Below are 17776 nucleotides of genomic sequence, written 5' to 3' on the forward strand. Positions count from 1 at the left end.
CAATAGTTTGTAAGTCTTTGTACATACATGACATCACCAGTAGTAAGCCTTCCAAGAATCATTACACAAATAAACACACACACACAAGAAATACCTGATAGTTTGTGAAGACTTATTTCTTGGCTTTTTGGAACACACTCTAACATACTCCTTTTTGTTTGTGTTTTCAATGAACTTCACATATATCCTTTTGTATTTACTTTTTGCATCTCCAAAATAGCCAAGATACTAAAGAAAGAAACACTTTGTATTACATAATTATGCACTCCATACATAAAATATTACTTTGTCAGTTCTATCAATATTGAAAAACTTAATGCAAGTTTTCAAAATGTAGCTGTGGCCAGGCTTACTTCACTCTGAATAAAAATGATGCCAGGTTTATTCTTAACTGCAAGCCCGCACATATAGCAATCTCATTGAACTAATCATCAGGTGCTTTCTTAACTCAATGTCATTAAACAATTACATTAGTACAAAAGAATAATTTTTTTCTTAGTTTTCTGACAAATCAGGATATAGGGCAGAATAATCAATATAAGAAAGCTCCTGGATCCATCTGAACTCTTCATAGTCTAACACTAATTCCTTTCCTTTATTTCGATTCAGCAAGATTATAATTAAATTTTAAGTAATTGGTATTTACACAATGATTTTATTTTAAATCAGTTTATAAGAGTATTTATGTCTATAGCTCAAATTTTATACTGTTTTATATCAGAAATGCTTAATATAAAGTATATATTTAAGTTTAAAACATTTGTATTTCCCCCAGAATCACTCTCAACAAGATAAGAAGGCTAATGTAAAAAAGTATTTTACTTACACTATTTGTAGCAGCAAATTCTCTTTGCCCATCTCGAATTTCAGGAACAAACTTCTGTAATAAAGCTTTTTGTACTTTCCAAATAGCTGGAGGTTCTTTTCCTGTTTTTAAAGCCTCCTATAATAAGCAGAATTAATTACACTTATAAAATAACAACATATTTATATATCCATAGAGTTGAAAAGAATCTTAAAGACTTATTTGGCTCAATCTTTCACTTTTTACCTAGTTGAAGTCCCACAATAATTCTTAATCTTGTCATTCAGTTTCTTCTTAAATTCTTATGGAGCACACCAATATGCAGAGTAGCCCATTACTCTTTTGTATGGCTATGGCAAGTCCTCCACATGATACTCATACACTGCTTGTGCAATTTTGTAACAATATGTACATATTCACAAAGACCAGAAGCAAATATCCTAAAACATTAGTTAATTGTAAATGAGAGGACAAAAATTTGAATGTTATTTTCCTCATTGTACCTTTATTTATTTTTTTTTTTATAGAGGCATGTTTTATTTATTTATTTGTTTGTTTGTTTGTTTTATACATGCACTGGGTACAGTCAGAAGCGCGGGAGGGTGAGAGAATTCACCAGATTCAGGAGCAGAGCAGGCAGAAGGACCGAAGTACACTGCTGAGGGGAGCAGCGGGCGGCAGGAGAGGTTCTGCGCGCCATGTGGGACCCTCCTCCGGTGGCCGGGGAGCAGCCGGGGATCGAACTGGCGCCGCAGAGGCCGCGGGCAGCTTCGCAACCCAGCGCTCAACTGCTGCGCCACCGGGGAGGCCCTCATTGTACCTTTAAATGTCATTCCTCTCCATGCCAACTAAAAAAATCAAAAGCAAATGAATAAAAAACCTGAAAATAGGTTTTCTTAAATATAGTTAAAAATTTTTTGTATGAAATTGTAACATTCTACTCATAGTTTTACAAGTTCAGATTTTGAAAACAAATCTGATTTGACTTTCACATTATACTCCTGTTATTTAAATTGACATCTACTAGTTTGATTTTCTTAACACTCACGGTAACATGAGATAATCACATTTTTGCAGTTAAACAAGATAGATACATGCTATTAAGGTCATCATGAAGGTTATCAAAGGCAAGCCCACTAAACGAGGACATTTATATCTGTGAAAATTCACATCACCTTTAAAGTCTCTATGTCTTCAATCTTTATAACAAATTCATCACGTTCTCTGTATTGACCTTCTCCTCCACTTTCTATGTTCTCGTCATCTGTAAAACCTTCAATGGCAACAGCATCTTGACCTTTCGCAAACTGGTCTGAAGGAAGACCATCAAGTTCGATAGGCTTTGGGTGTTCTGTAGAGTTTACATTTTCCAGGATATTTACTGCAGATGAAGTAGAGTAGAGAGATTCTTGCTTAACTGTACCCACAGTGGTGGAGGAAGTAGTAGCAGAACCAGTAGTACTGGTAGATGGGTTAGTAGTTGCTACCTGTAGGGCTTCTGAAACTAGACCAAGCATATGCAAATCAGTAATACAAATAATTCAACATTTACTTGTATTCAGTAAAATTTGCACAGTTTAAAGACAGACTTGATTATTTATGCAATCAAAGTGTTTGAAATGATGAAAATCACAGTAAAGACATTAAGGGATGGCTGTTAACTTCCCAGAATCGAAGTAAGAATTACATCCCAATGAGGATCAGACTGAGAACCTCGCTTTGGTAGGACTTTAGTAGTACAAAGATATTTTAAAAGAATAGACATATAAAAGTGATACAAGATAAAAGGAGTTAGCTGATCAAAGCTGTGAAGGATTCCCCAAAGAAAAGCTGATTAGATATGGGAAAGAAAACAATACCCCCCAAATACTTTGAAACCACACTAGAAACTACAGAAAATATTGTGTACTAAAAATACCAGACAAAATGGACAAATCCCTGGAATGGCACAAATTATGAAAAAGGATTCAAGAAGAAACAGAATGTCTGAACAGACCAATAACAGAGAGAATAAAATATATACCTCACAAGCATAAGCACTGGACCAAATGAGCTCACAAATGGATTTCAGCAGTTCACAAATGGATTTCAACTAATGCCAATCCATCATTTATTCCAAAAAATAGGAAACATTTCTTTTTTTAAAAAAAATTTATTTATTTATGCATACAGAGCTGGGGTACAGGCCAGAGATGGGGGGGGGGTGAGAGGATTCACCCAGAGACAGAGCGGGGAACAGAACAGGCAGTCTGACTAAAGTACATTGCTGAGGGGAGCATCAGGGGAGACAGGGGAGGTCTGCTTCGCCATGTTGGTTGCTCCCTGGTGGGCCGGGGATCAAACTTGTGCTGCAGACGCTGCGGATTGCTTCATAGTGTGGGGCTTAACCTCTTGCACCACCGGGGAGGCCCCAGGAGGAAACATTTCTAAACTAAGTTTATGAGGCCAGTATCACTTAAACCAGACAAAAACACCATGACAAAACTATAGACTAATATCCTTTATGAATATAAATATAAAATTCAACAAAATATGAACAAGTCTACTAATCATAAAAAGAATTACACATCATGATCAAGTGGATTTTATCCCAGGAATACATGCTTTGTTCACCATTTCACAAACACCTTATTAACATAACAAGGGACAAAGCCACAGGATCATCTCTTTAGGTGCAGAAAAAGCATTCAGCAAAATTCACTATTGTGAATTTAAGCATTTTCATGATGAAAACACTGAACAACCTGAAAATTGACAGGAATTTCTTTACCATGATAAAAGACCAGCGATCCCTTTGCTTTAATGAACTACAGGCAGCAGGGGCGGGGCGAGTGATCACCGGGTAATATGCAAAAGCTGTCCCTGATGAAAGTACTCTCTGCTTTGAGTGATGGAGGGATTCAGAGGGAATCAGAGCTCAACCTGAGGCAAATCCAGAGCTATGAAACACAGAAAAAAGGAAAAGCAGATTGGCAAGGAAAGTAAATGAGAATTAAAGTGCTTGACAACTAACTGGAGCAAAGTTCTCTTGATTTTAGCTAACATGGGACCGGAGGGGCTGAGGGTCTTGCAACAGTGACCATCTCAATGAGGTGGTCCTACCTGTTTTGTACTCCAAATTAAACAGCCTACCTGTTCTGTACTCCAAATTAAAAACTACCCTTTTATAGCTATTGAAGTTAGGAAGGTATTAAATGGAGCTCTAGTGTTCAAAAGTCTTTATATTGTCCAGGAAAGTAAGGTATTAACAGATTTTGAGAAGTTGAAAATGCATATTATAATTTCTATTATGACAAGAAAAAGAACATAACATTTAACCAAAATAATCAAGGTGGGGGAGAGCTGGTAAAAATAGAGATGACACAAGACTGACCATGAATTGATGATTATTAAAACTAAATGATGCATAAATTGGCTTAATTATACCAATGATCATACCTTTGCTTATGTCTGAAAATATACACTCATAATAAAATGTTAAGCAAATATTTTTAAATTAATTAATTTTTAAATATTTATTTATTTATTTATACAAGCACTGGGTACAGTCAGAAGCGCGGGAGGGTTAGAGAATTCACCAGAGCCAGAGCAGGGAGTAGAGCAGGCAGAAGGACCAAAGTACGCTGCTGAGGGGAGCAGTGGGCACAACAGGAAAGGTCTGCGTGCCATGTGGGACCCTCCTCCGGTGGCCGGGGAGCAGCCGGGAATCGAACCGGCGCTGTAGAGGCTGTGGGCAGCTTCGCAACCCAGAGCTCCATCGCTGCGCCACCAGGGGAGGCCCACTAAGCAAATATTTTTAAAAATAATGCATCATTTCCAAATTAGTAGAGGGGAAAATGTATTAATACTCTATGACACATAAACAAAAGTATAGTGTTTAGTGATGTAAACACAGGTGGTAAAATTGTAAAAGAATAGTAAAGATTATGACCCAACTCAACTAATGCTTAGTTCTGGAGGCTATGAGTCAGGTTTAATTTAATACTCAATTTATTTCCATAGTTTCTTACTTTCAAATAAGTAGCATTTAACACCATAAATTTTCTCATTTGCCCCACACTCTTGGCACATTCTATTGGTTTCAAAATACAATTCTCCACTGTCCTTTCTAAATTGTTTGTTGTTGCATTTTCAGATTTATGGTAATTTTATCATGAGTGTGTTTTCCTTATATATTTTGTATTTCCATATTACTTCACAAAGAAAAATACTCTGAAAGACAACAGAAATGTGGAAAAATATACTAAAATGCTAAATATAAGATTAGTGAGGCAATATTAAAAACAGAAATGGGAAATTAAATGGAAAAAGATTTTTATTATGATAAAAGGAAATTTAACTGTTAAATTTTATGAACCCAATTAAATGGGTTCAAAACACATCAAGTAAATAATATTTAAAAAACAATAAAACATAGTTGGAAATTTTAACACACCTTTTCCAGGAATCAACAGATCAAGTAATCTAAAAACAAGCATAGGGAGGATTTTTAAGAACTTTTTATTATTAAAATTTTCAAGCATACACAAAAGTAGAAAACACTCTCAAGTACCATAAGCCAGCTGAAACAATGCTAAACATTTTGGTATAGTTCTTTCATCTAAACATTATCCTTTTTATATTTTCTGGAATATTTAAGGCAAATTCCACAGACCAGTCATTTACCTCTAACATACATACTGTCCCTTATTACAGTAAACATAAAATAAAAAGATAAAGAAAGATCTGAACAAATTACCGAATAAAATCTATTAGCACCTGCTGTTTATGGACTATTTATAAAAACAGACCATTTACTGGGACATAGATTGGCCTGGCCCCTATAAAAGAAAGTGTGGAGGTTTCTCAAAATATTAAAAACAGATCTACTATATGATTCAGCAATTCCACTCCTTGGTGTCTACACAAAGAATGCAAAAACACAAATTTGAAGGGGACACACACACACTTCTGTGTTCATGTAACAACCAAACTGCCCAATGACAGAATAGTGGATTAAGATGTGGTATATATTCACAATCAAATACTCAGATATAAAAAAGGTGGACTTTTGCCATTCGTAATAATATTGATGGAACTGAGCCAGGTAGGATAATGCGAAGAGAAGTAAGTCATAAGGAGAAAGACAAATACTGAATGAATTCAACTTACTGAGATGAATTTCAAAGATACAAACTACCAAAACATAGTCAAGAAGAAATAGCTCTCTATCAAATATTGGCTCTCTATCAAATAAATTGAATTCATAGTTTAAATTTCTGACAAAGAAAAGTCTAGGTCCAGATGAATTCACTAGTAATTTCAACCAACCATTTGTTGAAGAAATAATACAACCCAGTCTCTTTCAGAAAATAGAAAAGAAGGAATACTCCCCAATTCATTTATGAGGTCAGAAATAACCAAACACCAAAACCAGACAAAGTCATTATAAAAAGAAAACTATAGAGCGATATTCATTGTGAACACAGATGCAAAAAGTATTAGAAAATTGAATCCATCAATGTATAAAAATGATAATATATCAGTCAGTGGGATATACTCTGGAGAATGCAAGGCCACAAATATATTTGAAAATAAATCAAAACTTGTCATTCACCATGCAGAGAGATTAAGTACATAATCATCAGATGGAGAAGCATGATACAATTCAACCTTCACTTATTATAAAAACTCAGTAAACTAGGAAATATAAGTTAACTAATGCGATAAAAGAAATGTGAATATCATACTTAATGGCCAAAGATTCAGTTCTTTCCCTCAAAGATTAAGAACATGTTCAGGATGTCCAAACTCACCATTCTTCAAAGCAGCATACAGCATATGTGTTAAGATAGGTACTAAAAAGATGTAAGATTGGAAAAGAAATAAAACTAACCTTATTTGCAAATGACATTTTCTACATTGACAATCCTGTGGAAGCCCCCCTTTCCCAAATCCTACAAAAACTGACTTATGCAAATTCACAGATCTTAGGATCAACATACACCAACTAATAATTAGAATTTAAAATTTTCCAGTGTGGGCCTTCCTGGTGGCACAGTGTAAAAGTCTCAGCACTATCAAGCTATCGCCAGCTACTGTGGCATGAGTTTGATCCCCAGCCAGGGAGCTAACCCACATGGCACAGCAGACCTCTCCTGTCTCACCCACTGCTCCCCTCAGCAGTGTATTTCAGTAGATCCACCTGATCTGCTCCCCACTCTGTCTCTGGTGAATCCTCTCATCCCCTGCACCTCTGACCTAAACCCAGTTCTTCTATGCATAAATACATAAAATATTAAAAAAAAATTTTTTTTCCCAGTGATCTCTGTTCAATAAAAGACCTGACAGTAAGGACTAGATTGATGGTGATGATTTTTTTTTTTTTAAGATTTATTTATTTATTTATTTATACAAGCACTGGGTGCAGTCAGAAGCGCGGGAGGGTAAGAGAATTCACCAGAGCCAGAGCAGGGAGCAGAGCAGGCAGAAGGACCGAAGTACACTGCTGAGGGGAGCAGCGGGCGGCAGGAGAGGTCTGAGCGCCATGCGGGACCCTCCTACGGTGGCCGGGGAGCAGCCAGGGATCGAACCGGCGCTGCAAAGGCTGCGGGCAGCTTCGCAACCCAGCGCTCAACCGCTGCACCACCGGGGAGGCCCCTTGATGGTGATGATTTTAACTGAAAATGAGAGAATAATAGTTATCTGGAAAAAACTAGTTTTAGACCCACATTTTAGGATAGAGATTACAGCCTAGTGTCTGAGCTTTAAAAAAAAAAAAAAAGGAAAGGACAGAATTCTAGATAAAGAAAAACCTGTTCAAAGGTTCACAATTGTAAAAGGGGGTTCACAGGTCAAAGTTGTCACAGAAGAAGGAAAGTGGAAAGAGTGGAACAAGAGACTAAATATGGAAAGAGAAAATGTTTACGTATCTAAAATTTTTTTCCTAGGAACACTAAGAAGTACTTCAAAGTAGAGAATAACCATCAGTTTTCATTTTTTATAAAGACAAATTGATAACAATGTGGAGGATGGACTGGTACAGAGGCTGGTAATAAGTCTGTTATAATAGTCCAAGAAAGAGATGATGAATTCTTGCAGATGAGAAAGCATTAGGTATGGTAAAAAGAGTTTCAAGGACCTAACAGTAGGATTGGATCGATGTTGATGAGTTTAACTAAAAAATGAGATAACAGCTGTAAGAAACTAATTTTATTTATTAATTTTTTTAAGTGAAGTAGCATTGCATTACAATGTTACATGTTTCAGGTGTGCATCAATGGAAATGAATGTTTATCTACTACATTAAGTTTATCACTCAAAGTCCAGTTCTGTCATTCACCACCATGTAGTTGTCCCTTTGTCCCAATACTCACCTTAGGTTAGTGTTTTAGAATAGTGATTACAAAAGATTTGTTCTAGAAATGCAAGAGGGACTATAACAATAATTGCAAAGCACATTTAATTGAGGGAGAATATAAGAGCTTAACAGGATTAACGACATCCGTGATGTCTTTGACATGATGCTAATTTCCCTCTATAACAAAATGAGATTTTTTAAAAGAAATTATTTACATTTATTCTTACAGATTATTTGGGATATCATTATTTCATATTAATTTAGTAGCTAAAGGTGGTCTCAAGTAAAGAATCTATCAAAAGTATCACAAAATAAGGTTTAATTCTTAAAATACCACTCTATACAAGAGAACTCAGCAGAAATACTGACTATAGAAACAGAAAAATCTCAGTTCAGATTCTAGCCCCATCACCTAAGTAGCTGTATGAACCTGGGCAATTCATTTACTTCCAATTAAATCATCTGTGTATCGGAGATAACAATGCATATCTCAAAATACTGCTACTGGTTCCTGGTAGAGAGAGTAGTTATTTTATTGTTAATTTTTTTTTCTTAATATGTTTCTTAAAATATTGTTTTTATACTTACCTGTCATTTATATAAAGCAGTGTTCCTAAAAAAAGCTGTTCTAAATGTTCCCTTAACCAGAGTAAAATGAAAAACATACCCAGTAATTTGGGCATATAATCTGGAGTCAACACAAAAGCTTTAAATTTAATTTATATTAATTGTGTGTTGTAAACAACATAACCATACTTGAAAGTAAAATGTTATCTTCAGGTATAATTGGCATACCAAGAAAATATCCCAATTTGTATACTTATTGTAATAAGGTCCCCACTACAAAGCCTCATATCCGTAAAACACCTCAAGATATCTTAGATTAGGGAAAGCTGGAAATTATACTATGTAAATTATGTTGCATGTAGCAAAAAGAAAAACCAGAGTTTTCCTATAGGTAAGGAACATTTAAAAAACATGTTCCTAAGATACAAACCTATGCATTTTGTCCTGAAAATTTATCGCAGACCTACTTCATAGCTAAGAAATTTATAACCCAGAAAAATATATGGTGGCAGTGGTGATTATGTACGTGTGTATACATGCCTGCATGTATACACAGAGAAAAATAATAGTGGAAAGTCATATTCATGAATCTAAAAACTTTACCTGTTTTTTTCTTTTTATCAGAAGTAGCATCCAAAGTAGTTAAGGTAGTAGAGGCGCTTTTATAAATATCATGACTGCATATTCCAGAGTCATCTTCATCTGACGAAAATGAAGATAAATGATCCAAGTTTTTAAGATCATTATCAACTTTTTCCAATGGACTGTTACTCCCTGTTTCAGACACTAAAGGTGTGGGTGTTGTAGATGAAGTCTTTGGGAGGGGTGGGGGACAAAAGGTACGAACAATCTGGGTCCCTGGTCGTTTAGTCCTGTTAGGCATTCTCACAGCAAGGGTAGAAAACTGCTGCTTGGGTCCAGATTTCAGAAAATCTAAGAAAGAGGCAATAAATCCTGTTTTAACCTCTGGCTGTTTTTCTTCTACTTCTTTGATCTTTTGTCTCATTTTTTCGTGATGCTGATAACCATCATGGCAGCTTTCCGAGGAAGGAGGAGCATATGGTAAATATGTATCTGTTCCCCTTGGATTTTGACGTTTGCTGTGAGCAGGTCTTTTCAGCTGTTTCTGGTTACTGTTCTCTTCTTCTTTAGTTTGTCCTTTTCCTTTAGTTTTTTTCTTCTGAAGGCTAAAATGCATTAAATCTTGGTTTTCTTCTTCAATCTTGACACTGATTGCATCCCCAGGTTGGGCCATGGTCAACAGTGCAAGAGCACTCCTTGTTGGGTTCATAGACACACCACTGTCATCACCCCCTAAAGTGAATTCACTCTCTGATGTGGCACTCTCTCCACTTATACTTCTACTACTGGAAACAATCTCTTGGTTTCTGTTATTGCTTAATGTACTATCAACAGGAACTTCGCTATCTTCTTCAGATTCATGATTGGTAGCAGACTGTTTCTTGAATGGACCAGAACTTTGCTCTTGGACTTCATGACTTGGTCCAACCACTGGTGAAGTTACTTTAGATGCTTTATTTTGACCAGGTGTGTCAATATGCTGTTGATCAAGAGACATTTTTGACTGAAGGCTAGGTACTGGTGGAAGGTTTACAGTAACTTGATTTCCATTTAAGGAAATATCACTTATATTCTGTGGCTTTCCTACTGTAGCTGTTATGGAATTAAAATCAGAAGTCACATGCCCAGTATCTAATGGTTGCTGAAAATGATTTTTAGAATCACCATCTTCAACAGCTGGAATGGTTTCATCTGAAGTTGCCTTGGAAAAATCAGAAGGTGTAACCCCACAAGCTGCTGCTGTAGCTGCTAAAATATCATCCACATTTGATAAAATATTTCTTTCATCACTGAGAAGCATTGCCTCTGGGAAACATATTGAACCAAGAGAAACAAACTGGTTCTTTGAATCATGTTGATTTGTTTCACTAAAATGGCCTTTTGTTGTTAGATGTTGTTGTAAGGGTTTTGAAGACTCAGAGAGGTCCATTTTCATAATTTCAGAATTTTGAGGATGAAGTTGTTGCTGAGAATGATCACCATTGCTTTGAATAACATGACCATCAATTTGAAGGAATGGATGCACTATTTGTTGTGGACTTTGAACACGCTGTACTTGTAAAGGTGCCTTTACTTGTCCTAAACCTGCTTGCAGTATAGACTGCTGAAGAATTTGTAAATCACATGTAGGATCTAAAAGGACCTGTGTATTAGGAAGAGATGCTTGACGGCCATGCCCTAAAGCATGATTTGGAATTTGAATCTGAGATGAGGCATTAATAATTTGATCATGCTGTTCTTGGACCTTGGCTTCATGTACCTTATGTATAAGAGAATGCTGCTGGTTTGGGTCTTTAATATTCAACCTTATTTGTGGAGTTTGCATTAAATTAGTTGCTGTCTTAATTTCTAAGGAAGCTGCATTATCGACTTGACCAATTTGTTGGTTCAGCTGTGTCACTGAACCAACCATAGTTTCTTCTTTTTTTGATACTTGTAAAGCAATCCCAACAACTTGATCTTCAAGACGGGAATTACTTCTGATTACACTCTGAGAATACCTGTCATCTGCCTTTGACACTTTATAAGTTGATTCTTGAACATTAATTTCCCCATCTGATAGCCTTTGTGTTGATGACTCAAGAGACACTTGTGGCTGTAATACCTGTAACTCTTGCATTGGAAAATCATCGTCTTGCTTTGAAGATGTATACACAGTTGAGTCAAGTTTTCTTTCGGCATAGGTCTTTGGATCAGGGGAAGGTATGTTATTCTGTAATGTCTGACAATGAGTAGAAGACACAAAAGATGATGGCTGGACAGCAGGCAAAAACTTTTGGGACTGGGGAGATGATGACCCTTGATTCTGAACATTCTGGGAAGAATGCATAGAAATATAATTCTGAGTTGGGCTAGAATCTGGCAAATTCTGAGCCCGAGAGGCAGAAGAATAAGAGAGAGAAGGGGGCGTTAATGTGAGGGACTGCCCAGAAGCAAAGCTTTCTGAAGGACTAACAACTGACAAAACTTGTGACTGAGATGAATAACTAACTTGTGTCTGGCTAACTGGTGATAAACCCTGAGAGTGACCAGATGAATAACTCTGTGACTGGCTAACTGAAGAGAGATCTCTTGTTTGAGCAGAGTAATTCTCATTTGTAACTGAAGATAATATCTCTTGCTGATTAGATGAATAATTTAGCGTCTGATTTTCAGAAGTCATAGTCTGAGATGACCCAGAAAAAGTCAATGTTTTATATAAGGAAGGCAATTTTTCAACTTTGCTGGACCTATAAACCTGTGAATGAACAATAGATGGCACATTATGTGGCTGAACTAAACCATAATTTTGAGACTGACTAACTGATAAAAGGCTTGGTAGCTGTGCTGTAGAATATATTTGTGCTTGGCCCGATACTACAGAACTCTGGTTATGTAAAGGCTTGGAATAGCTTAGTGTTTGTACAGGAGGAATAATATTTTGAGGTTTGGGAGTCTTAGTTGATGTTAGTGGTTGTTTTGCAGAACAGCTTTTTACTTCTGTAGTAGAAGGATACCCTGATGATGGAATTGCAGATGAGTAAGACTGAGCAAGTTCCACTGAGACTTGGGAGGTCTTCTGTTGCAATCCTCCATTGCTCACCTGAGTAGAATCTCCAACTGGACTACAGGATAAAGATGACTGCCTGGTTGTTTCCTGAAAATTAACTACACTTGTATTTGATAGATAACTATGTAAGGAATGCTGTGAACCAGTCAGTTGTGCCTGAATAGACTGGGTACCTGAAGGCCGCTGATGGTGTTTAATAACACTACATTCTCGAAGAAGAGCTCTTTCAATGGAAGCAGTAGAACTAGTAAAGAGAGCTGAATTGTAAGCTTGAGGAGTTTGCTGGGCTCCCCCAAGTGCTGAAGGCAACAAACTAAACTGAGGTTGTAAAAGATGGGGTGCAGACTCTTGAGCTGAGCGATATGTTGAAGACTGAGGTGGTATGCTGTTACTTAACGCAGAACTGCCCAGGCGTTCAAATGCCAAAGCGGTTGGAACAGTTCCCTGGGAAGTCTTGATTTGTAGCAAAGGGTCATGAGGACTCAAAATTCCATTTGATGTAGTGTTAAAAGTTGAATCCTGAAGCACCAAAGGTGAGGTGGTAGCAAAGTTTCTATTGCTGAAGGTGGTGGGATGCTGATAAGCAGAAAGGGCGGAGGGTGGAAGTGTTCCAGTGGTTGGCAAGGGTCCAGTAACAAACAGCTCGGCTGCTGCTGAGGAATGCATACCTATAAAGAGAAAGCAAAATGATCTTTATGCAATCACAGCACAAACACTTACATGTACGTTTTCTTTTATTTAGTTATATATTTTTTATGCATACAAGAACTGGGGTGTAGGCCAGAGGTGTGGAGGGTAAGAGGATTCACCAGAGACAGAGTGGAGAGCAGAACAGGCAGATGTCCTGAAATACATTGCTGAGGGGAGCAATCAGCAGGACAGGAGAGGCCTGCTGCGCCTTGTGGGTTAGTTCCCTCGCCAGAATTGAACTCATGTCTCAGTGGCTGGTAATAGCTTGATGGTGCTGAGACTTTAACCCCTGTGCCACCAAGGAGGCCCTATATGTACATTTTCATAGTAGAAACATTATTTATTAGAAATTTGTCAGACTCTTCAATCTTACAAAGTTTTAACAGGTATGCATTATATAACCTTCAACCCATTAAAACTCCGTAGGATTGAAAAACCTGAAAAAGTTACAAAGGTATTTGAAATTCATATATAAATGATATATAAATGTCAGTTTATATGTAGTTAAGTAAGGTCATCTGAAAATAAGAAACCTGTAAAAATGCACATAATCTCTAGTGATTAATTTACCCTAAAATACCAAGGCAAAATGCCAATGGACAAACCAAAATTTTGATAACATTAAAATTAAAATACAGTCAGTCATCCTACGGGATACACTTAACAATAGTGAGATTAACAGTGCAAAGTTTTGGGTCTTCCTGGTGGCTTGGGTAAGTCTCAGTGCCATCACCGCTACGGCCTGAGTTTGATCCAGCCAGGAACTAACCCACATATGGCACAGCAGACCCTTCCTGTCTCACCTGTTTCTCTCCTTAGTGCATTTCAGTAAATCTGCACATTTGATTCCCCACTGTCTTGGTGAATCCTCTCACTCCTCACTTATGCCCCTCCCCATACCTCTGACCTACACCCCAGTTCTTCTATGCAAAAAAAAGTGCAGTTTCTTTTATCCAAATATGTGCATTTTTAGAAATCTCTCGATCTCTTCCATTACAAGTTTTGATTTCCTATGAACAACTTCCAGTAACAGATGCACACTTGTCATAAAATGCTGATCATAAATAGTGTTGTCAAGAAATGCTTAACATTTTAGTCACATTTACCAAAAGTAAAAGCGTGTATATCTTTGTGATCCAACAGTTCTACTTACAGAAATTAATCCCATGGAAATATTTGCACAAGATATTCATTAGGTATAAACAACCTAAATGTTCAGCAACAGGCGACTGATTAAATAATTACGGCATATCCTAACAACACTGTTGGTATAAACATTAAGTGAAAATATATATATATATTTTGATATATAAAGTTATCAAAAAAGTAAACACCAAACTGTTAACTCCTCTCTAAAAAGTGGGGCTATAGTTTGGAATTATTACTTTCCACTTATATACATTTTTTATTGTTTAAATTTTTGTGTGTGTATAAGCTTCCATCAAAAAAATTTTTTGATTTTGGAAAAATGGGAAAAAAAAATTCTGGCTCTTTGAAAACATTCTTTCATTTGTATCCATTAAATGTCAAAAACAGTATTACTACTACAAAGATATAAAACACATAGCTACAATTGAAACATCAATAACATTTAAATTAATGTTTAAAATAATATAATCATATGACAGAATAGTAAGTCTGACTAAACAAAAGTTAGTCCAGAAAGCAAAAACTGGAGCTCTTGTGATTTTTAATGTTTTTTGCTTACACAAAAACAATTCTTTCCTTGGATGCAGAAAAAATGTTGCTAACTAAGGCACACTGGAAAACTTTGTTAATGAAATTTATATCAGAATGATAAACTACTATTTCCTATATTATTGCTTAAAAATATTTCCTCGGGGCTCCCCTGGTGGCGCAGCGGTTGAACGCTGGGCTGCAAGGCTGCCCACAGCCTCTAGCAGCGCCGGTTCGTTCCCCGACTGCTGGCAAGGGTCCCACAAAGCAAAACAAAACAAAAAAAAACAACCCTCAAACATGCTATAACATTTATTTAAAAAAAAAAACACCTTAAAAATTACACTTTCTATCATAATGAAAAACAAAAAGATATACAATTAAAAATAAACAATCTGAGGGGAGAAAATAATTGGGAAATGAAATATGAAAAATAAAATAGTAAAGTATAGGTAAATGAAAAACTATACTATTGTTAACTATTATAATGGTTTTCATTAAATAGAATTTTAATCTCTTCAATTAACTTTATATAACACTGATGATTAAATTAGACCCAAAATTATTTTTTACCTTACCATCTACACAACCTAAAGTCACTAAAAAACAAATTAACAATAATGAAGTTCATTCACCAAAAAAGGGATAAATATATGATGTGATGGATATGTTACCATCTCAAATGTTGTGGTTTCACTTTAAATATCTTACAATTTTATGTTAATTACACCTCAATACAACTGAATTTAAAAAAATTTAATCTTTGGGGCCTCCCTGGTTGCCAAGGGTTAAATTAAGTCTCAGTGCTTCCACCACAATGGGCCACTGCTGCGGCTTGAGTTTGATTCCCAGTCAGGGAGCTAATAACCCACATGGCACAGCAGACCTCTCCTGTTTCATCCACCATTCCCCTTAGCAATGTGTATCAGCTCCCCTCAGCAATGCATTTCAGTAAGCCTGCTTCCTACTCTGTCTCTGATGAATCCTCTCACCACCCCTCCGACTCCCCACCACCTCTTGCCTAGACCCAGTTCTTTTATGCAAAAATAAATAAAAAACTTTAATCTTTGCTTCTTTCAAGTAAACAAATATCTAAATCAGGCAATAACTTCACATCTGTCTTCTTAATTTCAATTTGTTAGTTTTTGTAAGACTGCTGAAACTGAATTTCTGTTACTAACAAATTCTTGAATTTTGTCCACCTGAGAAATGTGAAAAAATTCCAGGTTTTAAAGTTCACTGGAAAATCAATAATTAACATCACTTTCAATCACATTACCATAATGACAAGGCAATAAAGCATGTATTTTTATTAGGAATGCTACAGAACTTAAAAATTCTAAAAACAAAGAATCACCTGTCTGCCAGGATGGAGCCCTGAATTGTGGTAAAAGAGTAGTTCCTGAAGAAGCAGCCTGAGCAGTTCGGGATTCAACAGCAGTGAGAAAATTCATCACTGAAGATTCTTTAGTGTTAGTGCTGGCACTGTTCACACTAGTATCAAATATTCCAGAAAGACCTACATTTGAAGATAAAATATATACCAAAGTAAAGATATATATTAAAATTAAATTCTGACCTTATTTTAAAAAGAAATCTTTGAAAATTGAGACCAAATATTTTATAACCCTAAACTGTTTTTTTAATACAGATATTAGTTTAACCAACTGTATTTATAATTTAAAATCTACAAAGATCCATAAACACAATATCTCAACTAATTATGTAGCTATTCCTTATCAGTAAAAAAACTAAGCCTTTAATCTCATTTTCATTTCAACATTTCCGTTAGCATGGCTATGTCCTACACACACTCATAACCCTACATTTGAAAATTGATGTTTCTTCAGTTACTAAATATTCCCATATTTGTGTTATGTTTTACAAGAGAATTTTTACCAGTTGGCTGAGGTGTGGTAGCATATCCAGAAAGCTGATGAGAGGCTGCAAACGTCTGTCTCTGAAGAAGATCTGTTTCAGAGTGTGAGGGATGTCCTTCTTCATAGCTTAAACTAGAAGAGAGGAAAAAAAAAAAAATCGGTGACCAAAACCACAAAGCCCAAACCATAAGATAAAAATATTTCTAGTAGACAACAGAAGTCTTTGACTAAATACCTGACCTATAGATCAGATCAGTTTGAGGATACGGTCAAAATGAGTATTATATACTGAATATATACTAGGAGAAAAATAACATGGATTTTCCTTAATTCAACTTTACTTCCAACAGAGTCCTTTTTACTTGCAGAGGTAACATGGGAAGAGCAGTATCCTGGAAAACAGGGCCTCCCTGGTGGCACAGAGGTTGAGCGCTGGGTTGCAAAGCTGCCTGCAGCCTCTGCAGCACCGGTTCGATCCCAGACCACCGGGTGAGGGTCCCACATGGTGCGTAGACCTCTCCTGCCGCCCGCTGTTCCCCTCAGCAGTGTATTCCGTCGTCTGTCTGTTCTGCTCTCCCCTCTGGCTCTGGTGAATTCTCTCACCCTCCCACACTTCCGACTGTACCCAGTGCTTGTATAAATAAATAAATCTTTTATTTGTGTGTGTGTGTGTGTGTATATATATATATATATATATATATATATCTCCTGGAAAACAGGAGAGCAGAATTCATCGTCTTAAGCTCTACTTCTGGCTTATAGTGTAACCTCAATAAGTAACTCAACTGATGTTGGACTAAATTCTACCTGTATGAAAAGGGTCTAGTCAAAGTAATCTCTAATGTACCGCTAATACTGACATTCTATGGCATATCAGATAATTCAAATAAATTAATAATAATTAATACTATTTCCCAATAACTCATCTAGAAAATGTCAGAACAAGGTATTTTTCTCCCCTTCATTTTGAATATTTTAAATGCATGGAAATACTGAAATAGCACGTGGAATACTATCAGTCAAGATTAAACAACTGTTGGGCCTTCCCTGTGGTGCAAGGGGTTAAGCACCACACTATGAAGCAGTCCACAGCCTCCGCAGCGCCAGTTCGATTCCCAGCCAGCCAGGGAGAATCCCACATGGCGAGGCAAACCTTTCCTGTCTCGCCCGCTGCTCCCCTCAGTAGC

The 17776-nt window shown here is 36.5% G+C and overlaps 1 protein-coding gene across 4 annotated transcripts in view; it reads right to left on the reverse strand.

Annotated features, from left to right (window-relative positions):
- QSER1 (glutamine and serine rich 1) overlaps positions 1 to 17776 on the reverse strand; it is a gene marked incomplete at both ends in the record, with an annotated part of 65852 nt that overhangs the window by 14278 nt on the left and 33798 nt on the right. For 3 of the 4 annotated variants that reach the window (XM_084244980.1, XM_084244981.1, XM_084244979.1), the window contains 6 exons: positions 95 to 228; positions 827 to 943; positions 1981 to 2303; positions 9315 to 13010; positions 16067 to 16228; positions 16609 to 16721. In XM_084244980.1, coding sequence (XP_084101106.1) covers positions 95 to 228; positions 827 to 943; positions 1981 to 2303; positions 9315 to 13010; positions 16067 to 16228; positions 16609 to 16721 — 4545 coding nt within the window. The remainder of the gene's footprint in view (positions 1 to 94; positions 229 to 826; positions 944 to 1980; positions 2304 to 9314; positions 13011 to 16066; positions 16229 to 16608; positions 16722 to 17776) is intronic. The other variant, XM_084244982.1, reaches the window with a different exon arrangement.

The sequence above is a fragment of the Talpa europaea genome, assembly GCF_964194135.1.
Source record: "Talpa europaea genome assembly, chromosome: 1".
Taxonomy (NCBI): domain Eukaryota; kingdom Metazoa; phylum Chordata; class Mammalia; order Eulipotyphla; family Talpidae; genus Talpa; species Talpa europaea.